At 43.0% G+C, this 12,805-nt stretch overlaps 1 protein-coding gene across 1 annotated transcript in view; it reads left to right on the forward strand.

Annotated features, from left to right (window-relative positions):
• LOC111926411 (uncharacterized) overlaps positions 1–12,805 on the forward strand; it is a 63,298-nt gene continuing 50,493 nt past the window's right edge. Inside the window, exons 1-3 of the mRNA XM_086875088.1 lie at positions 1–301; positions 4,242–4,334; positions 6,281–6,365. Of these exons, the coding sequence (XP_086731214.1) occupies positions 258–301; positions 4,242–4,334; positions 6,281–6,365 (222 nt within the window). The 5' untranslated portion in view covers positions 1–257. The remainder of the gene's footprint in view (positions 302–4,241; positions 4,335–6,280; positions 6,366–12,805) is intronic.

Here is a 12,805-nt window from a genome sequence, read left to right on the forward strand (position 1 = left end):
CAAAATCAAGGAGTTATTGCAGCTCACGCAATCAAGGAACTGCCCTCAGCTGCGGTGGAGCCCCAGAGCGCCGAGGCGGCATCACCTGCGGCTGGTTCCGCTCCCGGCCAGGCGGCGTTCCCAGTCCAGCAGCCAGGCAGGGCGGTTCTCCTGCTGCCTTTGTTGGGTGTTCCTGTGCCCGGCTCCCTCGTGGCTGTGGGACATTCTCGGGCCCGGCTCCCCCGTGGCTGGAGGACATTCCTGGACCCGGATCCCTCATGGCTGAGGGCGGCAGGCACTTCTTTGGGAGGGCAGGAGCCAGGTAAGCGCCTGAGGGCTGAGGCAGCTCCGTGTGGAGACCTGGTTTGGGCGGGAAAAGGGAACTTTTACTTGGACAGAAGAGATTTGTGGTTTTTATGAACTCGAGGACTGTGTATGTTCATGCTTTTGTGAGGTTTATGAAGTATAATTTAATATTCTGCGTATTTGAAAGTGCTGGGGGTTTTGTGTTTGAGATGTGTTTGTTTGCTTGTTTTTGCTATCAGGATTGAGCTGTTAAAATATTTAAATGAGGAATAATGTGTATGAAAAGCTTGCTTTCTTGTGCAATAGCCCTGAAAAAGAAGGGCCTTATGTAATGGAGGGTTTATGTTTGTTTGGAGGGGTTTTGGGTTTTTTTCCCCAAATGCTGGCAATGGAGGACTGAGGGAAAGAGGCTGTTCCCGTGCCCGGATCCCCCGGGCTGAGGGCGGCGGGCGCCTCTCTGTGAGGGCGGGAGCCGGGTGAGCGCCTGAGGGCTGAGACGGCTCCGTGTGGGGACCTGGTTTGGGCGGGAAAAGGGCGCTGTTATTTGGACTGAAGAGATTTCTGGGGTTTGTGAATTTAAGAGCTGAATACGTTCGTGGTTTGTGAGTTTCGTGACGTTTAATTTCATATTCTGGGGGTTGGTGGGGGTTTTGGGCTTGAGGGTTTTTTGTTTTGTTTTTTTGTTTTTGCTATTTTGGTTAGATTTGTTAAAATATTTAAATGAGGAACAACGTGTATGAAAAACTTGCTTTCTTGTGCCATACCCTTGAAAATGAAGGGCCTTAAAGAAGGGGAAACTGTAGGTTTTGGGTTTGGTTTTTTTTTTTTCCCAAATGTTGGTAAGGGAGGAGTGAGGGAAAGAGGTTTTTGCTGTATGAGGGAAGAAAATGTCTCACTTGCCTGAATGAGTGAGGGTGGGAACACTGTGGCTCAAAACAAAGCTGTTCTTAATGTTCTTGGGTCTCGTGAAGGGGTTTTTCCTGCATGGTAACCATAAACACAATTTTCAGTTGTTTCTCTTACTATAAAAATATAAAATGAACCATTTGCATCTACCTATGGTTTGTATCTTCTCTGTGAAAGTACTTGGTGGTGGCAGCTGCAGTTAAAGAGCTCAGCTGGGAATGATGGTGGGGATGGGGCCCTTGGAGGAAGGGTTTGAATTGTGTTAATGGCATTTTTGCCATGTGCATCAAATATTCCTGAAACATTTATCAGGTTTAAATGTAAATAGCAAGGAAAAATATACAAGAGCTTGTTAATGTTTTCTTCTTCTATATGTCTTGCTTACGAAATGGACCATTACTGGCTTCTGTTTGCATTCATTTTTAATATGGAAATCATTTTGCTAGTCGGAAAATTAGTAATAGCTTTTGTGAAGTTGTTTAAGTGAACAGAACATGTGTTTAATGGTTTGTGGGGATCTAAGCTGAAGCAGCTGAAGATTTGGTATAGAACCGGTGCTAACATGGTTTTGTATTAAAAGCCCATTTTGGGACACCTACCAAAAATAATGTGCTACGGAAGGAAATTGGTAGGTGCTTGGCTAGGTATCATACGAGTTTTTAAACCTATCAAATGTGTTTTTATTCTAAAAATAAATTCAGATTTCTTTATTAAAAAACAATCTCTTATCACAGTATTGTTCATCATTAAGACTTGAACCTCCCCCTGTGCTACAGAACTGAGCCTACTGATGTTTTAAAAAATCAACTACAAAAAAAAAAACCCCAAAAGTCAGAGGTGTTAAAATCTACTCCTAGTACATTTTGGTAGCTTAAGATCTGTGGTTCTGGCTTTTTCCTGTCCTTTCTGTTGAGAGTTACGGTAGAGCTTCCTTTTTGTCATTTTTCTTCACATCTATTGTCTTTTTGTATTCCCTGGAGGAAAAGCCAAATGCCAAGCTGATACATAATTACAAATACACCTCACTGTATTCCATTAAGACTGTATTTCATTAAAAAAAAATCTCAAAATCCCAAAGCTATCACAGCTAATGATGTTTGACGCCTGCTGATTGAAATTATGACTAACAGAATAATAGCTGTTACATGTGCTTGCTTAGGTTGTTGTCTCACAGAATCATGTCTAAAAGATGCATTTAATTCTGACCACAGGGAATCAGGTCCTTGGAGATCAGCTTTCTATGGTAGTCTCATGATATTCTGGGGAAAAAAAAAATACTGGGAACAACATTACTTTTAAGATTAATTGCCCCTGTATCGAACTGTTGATCAGTAGTAGGTTGAGGAAATGGTTTCATTTTTTCTTACTGACTTCATACAGCAGTGAACCAGGGTGTGCTCACAGGGGCCCACCACTGCATAGGCACCTCTTAGAGGGATATAAGGACATTTTTATCTGGTGGAAATGGCTGAAAGTGGGAGTTGCTGAAGAGTAGTTCCAAAGTCAGGATTTATTCTGTTTGGCAGGCAGCAAGAAACAGTCAAAATGGACAACGTAAAGCGCTGAAGGTCAGAGGAGAGCGCTTTGCTAAATCAGCATCCTTTGATGCTTTAATGAGCATTTTTTGATTATTCATCCAATTATATAATACTTTAAACTGATTTTACTTGCAAATATATTGCCCATTCCCAAGTCAAATGTACCAGAGAACGCTGCAGTTTTTCATTTCCACAATATTTCATGACTTTTAGTGAAGTCATTATAATAGTGGCCTTTACTTTTTACAATAAATCCCAGGCATCGGTTATATACTTAGAAATATGAGACATTATTTGTGACTTTGGAGATGCTAATATAGACTTTTTTTTTTTTCCCTAAAAACTTTTTTTTACAGTTACATGGAGTGTCTTTCTGGGACTGAGTTAATGAAGTCCTTGAATTTGTGCTGGGTCAGAACCTGCTCTGGTGCTGCCCATTTCTTACACAAGAGATTTAAGATGTACAAGAAGCTTTGCTTCTGTACCCCTGACTTTGCTGGCAGTGAAGCCCAACTTTTCCCAAAAGGAAACTGGAATCAGCTCACCCTGATTTCCACTGCTGTCCCCACCCCAGGCTGGAGTGGGGTTCACTTAAATTGCTTCACCCAGTGTAAAATGCTGCTCTGCAGGGCTTGGCTTTGAGCACCCACCTCAGCAATTGCAGAGCCTCTGGCACTTGACCTGGGAGTATGCCTGGGTGAAGGGAGGATGAAATTGCTGCTTTTAGCTGCTGTTGTTGGTGCTCTGATTTAGCTATATCAGGTAGCTGAAGTTTGGCCGTCTCCAGGGCTCTTCCTCACAAATTAATTCTTGGCTATTATCCTCTTTGGTACTTTTCCCTTTCTTTTTCATTTAAAATACAAACTAATCCAAACCATGGCTAACATTCTTTCCCTGGTTAGAAAAATCTTAACCAGCCTGATGTTGCAATGTTAATTGTGAGCAGCTGCTTGTTGCCCAGCCAGTGGGAGGGTTCTACTGAAGCCCTTTACCTGCAGCCCAAAACAAGTCAGTGATTAAAAGGCAGCATCCCTGGAATTTGCCTTTCTGCTCCCTGGAATTGCTGTTCCCGTGGTAAATGCTGAGATGCAGGAGGCCAGGCCCTTCAGCATCAATCATGCCGGTGACTACAGACATGGACTCACACAGGAGTGATCTGCATCATCTTTCTTTCTGAAGCTGTTGCTGCCATGTTGGCTTTCTCTGATGGAAGGCCAATAGTTCTGCTTCCCCTCAGAAATTATTATCAGATGCAATGAATGAATCACAAGAGAAATTCCTGCATCAAAGCTGCTGAAGCCAGCTGTTATGGGAGTTTCAGGGAATATCTGCTTCTGTGGCCTGGCTGCAAAAGCTGCTTGACACAAATGCAGCAGCAGTTGGGAAAGACAAGTACAGGTTCATTAGCTCTGATTTTCAGCTGTTTGACTGGTTTAGTTTCTAGCAGGCATTACCCTTTTCCAGGGGATTGATGTAGCCTTTGTTTTTTCCATGTGTGACAATCCATTTTAGGATCCTGAAGGATCCCCAGCTCCCAGACTGCAGTGTACTGCTGACAGGAGCTGCAGCATCTCATACCCCAGGATCAGGAATTGTGCATGCAGAGTGAGTACCTTTATAAATGAGAGAGTCCTGCCAAGTTGAGCTATCCTTGGGATTTAATAGATGTCCCAAAACATCAGATGTCTTGGGCCTTGCAGAGAACCGTGCCATTGTTATTAAGAACAGTCTTGGGCTCTCTAAAGACCTTCCTGTAACCCTGCAGAGCAAACCTGATACTGCCAGTCCTTCATATGGATTGTTTTCCATCCCTGGGCTCTGAGGCTGCAGCCAACAGGTATCAAGAGTGCATCCTGCTAACATTTTCCAATTACATGCGACACAAACACAGACTTCCAAGTACTGTATTAAAAAAACCCTGTCAGATCCCTGAAATCACCAAAGCAGGGGAGTTAAATACTTCAGAAAGAGGGCTAAGAATGGCTTTCTGTGGTGTAAATAATATTCTTGAATTTCAGTGTGTTTCATGTTGGGCTGTTTCCCTCTGGTGTTTACTTTTGTCCCATTTCCCATCAAGTAAGAGCAGCTACAACCTTGAAACAACCTTTCTGCCATCTTTAGCTGGGAGCACACTTCGCAGTAGAGGGAATTTCTCGTTTAAGGGCTTAAAAAGAATTATTTTGGTGAGTAGTATTGATCTGAGGGTTGTGTTCAAAGTACAAGTGTGTGTAAACTAGTGGGTTTAGAGAAAGCTAACATGGCATAGAGAAAGTTGGTACATGGCTTCAAGTAATTCACTTCAAAATGGTGCTCGAGCGTTATTGTGGATTCTGCTGAGTGGTTTGTGTCATGTTTGGAGATCTATATTCTCAGAAGAGATGCACTGCATGGTTTATGTAGAATCAAATTATACCCACTTTGATGGTGGAAACTGCCAGCAATGAGAGTGACCCCTTTCCTCCAGCTGATATTAAAAATGTTCTTTGATATGATGGGAATTAGTCAAATACTGTGATTTTTATAAAAGCTTGAAAGTAGGTGAGATGTTCTGCTGCTGTGTGGGAGAAAATATATTATTTAACATAAGAAACTATGCCTGGCACATTAAAGAGGACTGGTTGGCTTGAATGCATTTGAATTCTTTATCATGACAGTTTGTGCTGCTAATGAGGTGCTATTGGGAGTGAAAGCCATTTTGCAGACTTGCTTCCTCAGCCATTTTGCATGGTAATGAATCCCCTCCAAGCTTGGGGCCAAAGGATTTGCCTTTCTCAGGTGGAAGAAGACCCCTCACTCCGGCAGCAGCTGCAATTAGAGCTTTGCTGGAAGGGCCTGTGCTATCCTGTACCTGCACCTCGTGGGTGTGCAGTGGGAAGAAAGCCACTGTGGGAGCAAAATGCACACACTTGCCTTCTAAAGTTACTCAGAACAGAGTTTTTCAAGTGCTTAAAGTATTTTATCCTGCATTTATTTCAATTATTATGAATTATACTTATATGTCACTCATTATAATCTGTACTATGCCATATTTTCTCCTGAACCTGTACTGCTTCCAGCTTTTACTCTCCTATGGCACATCCATAACCAAATAAGCTGTTCCCTTCTGAGTAATGCCTTTCTCTCTCAGCTGTTTCACTCAGGGCTGCACACCACAACATACACACCATGGTCCTGAAAGAAAAGCATTTCCCCTGTGCCTTCACTCAGAACAGCAAGACATTTAATCACCTGTCAAGCCTGTCTGATAGGCTGGCACGTTTAAACCTGAAATCAGAATGGGTTTGGTGTTTGGGGTTGGTTGGTTTTTTATTTCCTTTTACCCCCTACGCTAACAAACCTCAGGCAGGGAGATGTGACAGCTCTGCTTAGCACCAGCACAGGCAGCTCTCAGGGATGTGAAGGGACAAGATCTCTGCTGTTGGATTACAGCAGCACCATCACAGTGATCTATATTGCTCATTATCTACTTTAATATTCCCTCAGCGTGCACCAGACGTGATGGATTTTATCATCAGCTGGTATCTTTGATTCAGCTGCATTTATTTCACCAGGACTCTACAGATGTCTGCAAACCAGTACCTGGCCTTAGATGTTAAACAAACAACAAAATGTCTTCTGATCAAATATGCTGCTGAGGTATCTCTTTTTTAATCTTCTGTTTCCAGTTTTAATTGCCTTTTTTCCTTACAAAATCTCATTATAAATGATCTCTCTCCCCTCTGCCTTTCCACAGAGTGCAGGAGCTTTATTTTATTTCTTAACAACAGCTATCACAATGCCTCTGAAAAAATGAATTGATTAGAAATGTTTTAAGAGTGGCTATTTTCCTCTAAACAGGAAGCGGATTGAGCAACATACAAGTATTCTTCATAAAAATCATTCAGCTGAAGTTAATGAATGTGAGCATGAGGGGATCAACCAGCCCCGTGTAGGAAATGATACAGGAGCACATCATACCAAGAGCTCACTACAACTTCAGCTCTGATGCCTGAACAAAGTCAAGCCATAATTTAGCCCCCAAATCTTACCAGGTGCTGCTAGAGGTAAATCTGTGCTTGAGTGGAGTGTGCTTTACAGCCAAAATTATGGGTTTGAGGTGGGTTGCAGGGAGGATCCAAAAAAGAAAACCCCTCAAACCTTCAGCTCTTCTGGAGAAACCTTGTCAATACAGTACCAGGATCTGTTGAGATGGAAACCTGAAGGTTTTTAGGGCTGGCTAGTTTTCTCTTGTTAGAAATATCTTCAAACATTTCTTAAATGGCAGAAAAGTTGAATGCTATTTTCCATGGAGTGGAGGAGCCTGTGCTTACTTAGCAGTGACCTGCTTGCCCCTAACCAAATGGCATTTGACTTTTGTTTTTGTTTTCCAAACATTTATTCTAAAATGAAATGGCAGGTTTGGGTTGGTGTTGGTTGGGTTTGGGTTTTTTGTTTGTTTAGAGTTGTTGGGGTTTTTTTTGTGGTGGTGGTAAAAATTCCTTTGCTCTTCTTTCTGACTTGTTTTTGCATTCCTGCTGTTCACATTCTGTCCACACAGCTCTGGACTGGAATGAGTATATGTCCCTCGATAACAATCAGGGAAATTTTTATTCCTGGCTGCAAGTCACTTCATTCAGAAGTGCTTTTTAATTGCAAGGGGCTTCCACTAAATGGAAGATAGCTGGGATTAATTTCTGTGTGGAGCAGCTAATTGTGTTTAATATTCAACCTTGCCTGCCATTGAGCTGCCAGAGCCATCAGGAACAAACATGAAGTCTGGCTGGAGCAGCTGAGCTCATCCTGGCAACCATTAGGAAAAAAACCCCACCAAAATCCCAAAATCTGTGGGGGAGGGAGGCTGTGAGAGCACAGCCATCTTCCTCAAAAGCAGAGATGAAATTTCTGTCTGTGGCACAAGAATAGTGCATGGAGTAATGGTATTGTGAAGCCATGGCTGGTTTTATTCCTAGAGTTACTGTCATTTTTCCCTAGTCCTGCTCGCCTTAGGCCAGAGGGGTAGAGCGGCTACTTGTTGCCATGGAGATGCTGATTTTAGCAGGAGAACTTGGCCTTGTGTGTGTCTGAGACAGCAAAGAGCTGATTTTCCATCACTGCTCCTGGAAGGACATCGTGGGTGAGGGGTTGTCTTTCATCCTAAACCTTGAGGGGAGGGTTGGATGTTAAAAGTGGTCATCAGCACGTTGGGATTTTACACTTCAACTCCCAGAAGTCATAAACTGCTCCTTCACATCTGGAGCTGCTGAAAATCTAAGTGTGGATCTCCATAACAATCCTGTGGCTTTAAAAAATGGGAAATGCAGCAGATGAGAGAGTAATGGCAGTCTTGTAGGATTTTTAGGAATGTGTAGACTTGGAATCAAGGTCCTTTGCAGAGGAGAAGGGAGACAGCAACATAAAGGGTGGGTGGATTGGCTTATGTTAAACACAACATTGATCTTGAGGCTTTCTTAAAACTCCTGATCCTCTTATCTTGCAAAGCTAATGGGGCAGTCTGGGCTTGGAAAATCCATTGAAACAAAGGGGGAGAAGGTTTCCTGTTGGCTTCGGTGAGAAATACCTGTGGCTGTGCTCTTGCAGCAAATGAAAGACTTCTAGATATGCGATATTGGCAATGAAAATTGAGAAGCTGCTCCTGTGGGAATTAATGTCTTTCCATTGGCATTAGTGAAAGTAAGATCAGGCTCACAAAAGTTAAAAAAAATCCCTTCTGTTTTCAAAACGAAATGAAAATCAAAGCCAAAGTTTGGATAGAGGTATTGGTGATCCGTGCAAAACTTGTGGATGTGATCCAGTCCGGGTTTTCCCCCGTTTTCGCTGCCTGCCCTGTTCCCCAAGATTTGTGCAAGAGAAATGAGGGGAAAAAGTCAAGTTGATTTTTGGAGGGAAGTTGGGGCAAGGTTTGGAAGCATCTTATATTCAGCTTTCCCTTTGGCAGCAGCTGCTTCCCTCTTGCCTAAGTATTTCCAACTAATTGGGCATATGGCAGGAACTCCATGTGAGAATTTACAGCCAAAATGGCCTCAAAGAAGAAAGCGGCAAATGCAGACAAATTCAATAAAGTACTTTATCCTGCTTGACAGTGATAATTACTGGAACAGGTAGCCAGGCAGGATTCTACCAAAATGTGGATGCTCTTTAGTGCAGTATTCAGGTTTTCCACTTCAGGATAAAACCAAACAAAAGCCAACCCCTAAGAGATATCTGTTCAATTTTTAAATACTTATTCCCCAACCTGAATTAATTTCTGTGGCCACATTTGTGTTTCCCTAAACAAAAGTTCCATTTTAATAATCTTGCAGCTCCCAAATAACTTTGAAAATTGACGTGACATCTTTTTAAGGAAATTAGAAGCAAGGATGAGCATTTTACAGTGCTTCACATGCTGCCCAATGTCATCTTTTCTCCAGTAATAAGGCCAGCATGCTTTCAAGGACTATAATTCCAAATATCCCATTTTTAGAGGAATTGCCAACAGAGAAACCATCCTTCATCTTTAATTATTTAGGAGAGAGACTGCCAGCAGCAAGAGCCCAAGCACAAACCTATCAAATGAATGGCAGCAATTTCTGGGCCAGTATCTACTGGGGTTTGTTCACAGCAAACAAGGCCTGAACACTCCCAATTACAGATGTGTCCAGGGCAGCTTTTAATGGGATGGGACCCCTCCTGCCTCAGCAACGAAGCTGCTTCTCTTGGCAGGATAAAGAAAGCTACTCTTGGAATAAGGTCTGATTTCCATTTCCCAAGTGCAAGAGGAGTTTATTCTTGGTAGCTCCCTTGCCTTCTTCACTTCCAGCTGAACTTCTTGGTTTCTTCTTTACCAATTCTCTGATTCCAATGAGGTCACTAATTTGCAGGTGTGATTTTTGTGGCTGTAGAGCTGCAGGAGATGCTCAGTCATGGCTTCTGTGGTGATTACAGACCCCAGGAAAATGAGGTGGTTTTCAGACAAATTATGGCATAGTTTGTATTTGGAAAAAAGGCCAGATATTTCTGATAAACACCTCGACACATAAATTGGCAGAAAGTTCCAGACTGAAGGGGAAGAGTGTGGGTCAGAGGTTTGAGGTACAAATCAGGATCTAGTTGCTGCAGGGTTAATAGTGTCAAGATGATATTTGCATCAACTAGCTAATAATTTAATTCATCTGCATGTTAAATGTCTGATTTTTATGTTAATTGGACATATTTCTGGCAAGGGAAAAATAACATCTGACAGTGACATTTAATGTCATTTGAATCTGGCTAATGTCGAAGCTGTAATTTCTGTTGTGGTGTTAAGGATGAAAACAGAAGTGTTCAGTGCTTGGGTAGCAACTCCCACATCCCACAACTGCAGGGAGAGATGGGCAGAACTCACCCTGCCCTGTCTGGCTGTGCCACTGCTGTCCTTTTATTCTCTTTTAATGATGAAAACACAAGGATACAGTTTCTCCTCCTCTTCCCTCTGCCCTCCATTGTGCTCTCTTGTCAGCTAGAACAGGAGTTGAAAAAAAAGCTGTGTAATTTGCCAAACCCTGTAGCTTAATGCCTTGTCTTGTCAGGGTTACTAGGCTTGCATTTTACATCACAGTATTTTAAAGCAGTTCTTCATTGCTAAAATCTTGAACTTCAAATTTTAAAAGTGGAGAGCTGGGGGGAAAGAGTTCCTTCATATTAATAATTAAATGGCAGCAAACAAACAAACCTATTTCTTTTTCTACGACCTTGATAAGAAGGAAGTAGCACAAGGTGGTTTGTGCAGGGGTTGGTTTGCTTGCAGGAAAAGACCAGATGATCTGAGAGCCTGAGACACTCAAATGATGGATGCCTGGGTTCAGCCAGGCACTTGCACACGTGACTAACCTTAAACACCTTGGACAAAATCATTACTGCCCAGAAGTCAATATCATTGAACTCTGGTTCCTCCAGCTCAGGCACTGGATCATCCATTGCATGCATTGCTGTTCCTTGCCAAGCAGCAGCGTAAATGTACTCTGTTGGAAGGTGTTATTTGTGCTGTAAATTGATGTGTGCATGGAGAGATTTCTCTCTCAGCTGTTGGGAGGGAGAAGCATTCTTGTAGTTTGTGGTATCTTACAAGCTTGCAAATATTACTCAGCAAACAGAAGGTCTGAGCCTGTGGGGGTGTAAATGAGCTTTGTTTCATTGATTTCCATGGCTCTGTGCCAGTTTACAGAAGGACAAGATAAACTTCTGAATTTTGCCCTGCTGCTTTGCTGTTTGTTGTTCCCAAAAGCTGCTCAGAGCATTCTGAGGCTGAGTTTCTGTCCCATGAGCTGCTGACAGCAGAGCCCCCAGCCCAGAGCTGAGTTGCTATGCCCAGAAACCAGACAGGGTCCTGGGGGATCTGGGCTCCACTTCTCCTATATCAGCCAAGGGGTGTCTCAGTCACAACAGCAAGCTGGCACCAAAAAGTTTACCTGCTTGCCACAGCTGGGTTTTGGTAGGAGACTCATAAAAATGTTTTAAATCCAGAGGCATGGGGTGTGTCTGAAGCATGGAAATACCAGCATTCTTTTGTTACCTGAAAGAAAATCAGAAAGAGGACGGGTGGATGAAAGAAGCCTTACCTCTGTCCCAGGTTGAAGAACGTACCTCCAGCTTGGCTCAGCATTGTTGGAGAGTTGAAAGAGTTAGGGCCCAGAGCTATTGCTTCTTAATGCCTCATTTATCTTCCTGGCTATGGGCAATTGGATTACATTCCCTTAAACTGGGGAACAGCATTGCCTGCTTTGATGTAGTGACCTGAAAGACACACTGAGGAAGTAGGAGACTCGAAGCTTTCTCTCTTTTTTTGCATCTCCAGAATCCTGATTTAGAGGCACCATAAATCAATCACCTCTTGCCATCACATTGTAAAGAAGACAAGTGAGAGAGCTGGGCTAAGAATACAGGACTTTAACTTCATATTCCAGTGACAAGGTGCTTGCCAGAAGAGGGGAGGCAGACTTGGCTGGATTTGGACAGTAAAGACCTGGATGTGCTTAGGGAGAAGCCTGTGTTGAAGCTGCAGTGACAGAAGCAGAGGTGTGTTGATGTTCTATCTGGAAAACCAACCCAAATGTTGCGTTACATACAAAATATGCATAGTTTGAGACAGTGATTTAGACACCTAAGAAGCTTCACTCTGGAGCCAGCATTTACTGATGAGTTATTGACTGTATCTATAGCTCACTGAACAGAGCCCCAGCTCAAATAATTTGTTTGCTATTGACAGGAGCTGAGGTTGAAGTAAATTAATTTAGTCAAGCTCATCGATTTTTCACCACTTATGAAGAAGAGAGGTAACATTATCTAGGTGTTGCAATCACAGGGCATCTCTCAAAGGGTTGTATTCTACTTCCTCTGAAGGTAATTCAAGGAAGATGATAACTGTGTGCGCCTGCTGCATTTTCCCAAAGAGGAGCCAGTTCTGACACCGCACTTAAATTAAGGGTGACGTTTACCAAGGGCTGAAGCGTTTTTGAAAATCAGAGAGATGTAGTCATGGTAGCTACAGAGATTCCACAGTCTCAACAAAATGAACAGTAAAACACCAGGAGCAGGAATTTTACAGCTTCAAAGGGTATTTGTGTTCTGTCTCCTGTCTGGAAGTACAGCGTGATCAGAACTACAAGGTGGAATTTATCTCAACATGTCCGAGAGGAACACTGCTCATAAATTATGACTTGTAAGCCTACAATCCCTTTGTAGTTAGGACATGCCTCCGGGCTGGGGGAGGTTGCATAAGGCACTAGGGGTCTGGAGGAGAGGGAAAATGCCTGGTACTTGACTGAGTGCCTCTTCCTGGGGGACACTTTGCCTTAATTCCCAGGGATGTCATGTTCCCATCACTGTCCTCTGAGTGGTGCCACCAGACTGAGCCTTGTCCTGCTGTTCACTCTGACGTGCCACATGAAGTGTCTGTGCCCTGGTGGGGAAAAGAAGTTTTCTTTGTGAGGGCAGCTGAATTCTCTGAGCTGAGATCAGTGAATTTGTTCCTTGTTTTATTTATACCCTAGTACTGTGTAGCAGTTGCTATCAAAAAAAGCCAACCTCTCTCCTTGTATCCTAAAACCACCCCGGTCAGCCAG

This window comes from Cyanistes caeruleus, chromosome 2, assembly GCF_971803275.1.
Source record: "Cyanistes caeruleus chromosome 2, bCyaCae1.hap1.1, whole genome shotgun sequence".
In the NCBI taxonomy this organism is placed as follows: domain Eukaryota; kingdom Metazoa; phylum Chordata; class Aves; order Passeriformes; family Paridae; genus Cyanistes; species Cyanistes caeruleus.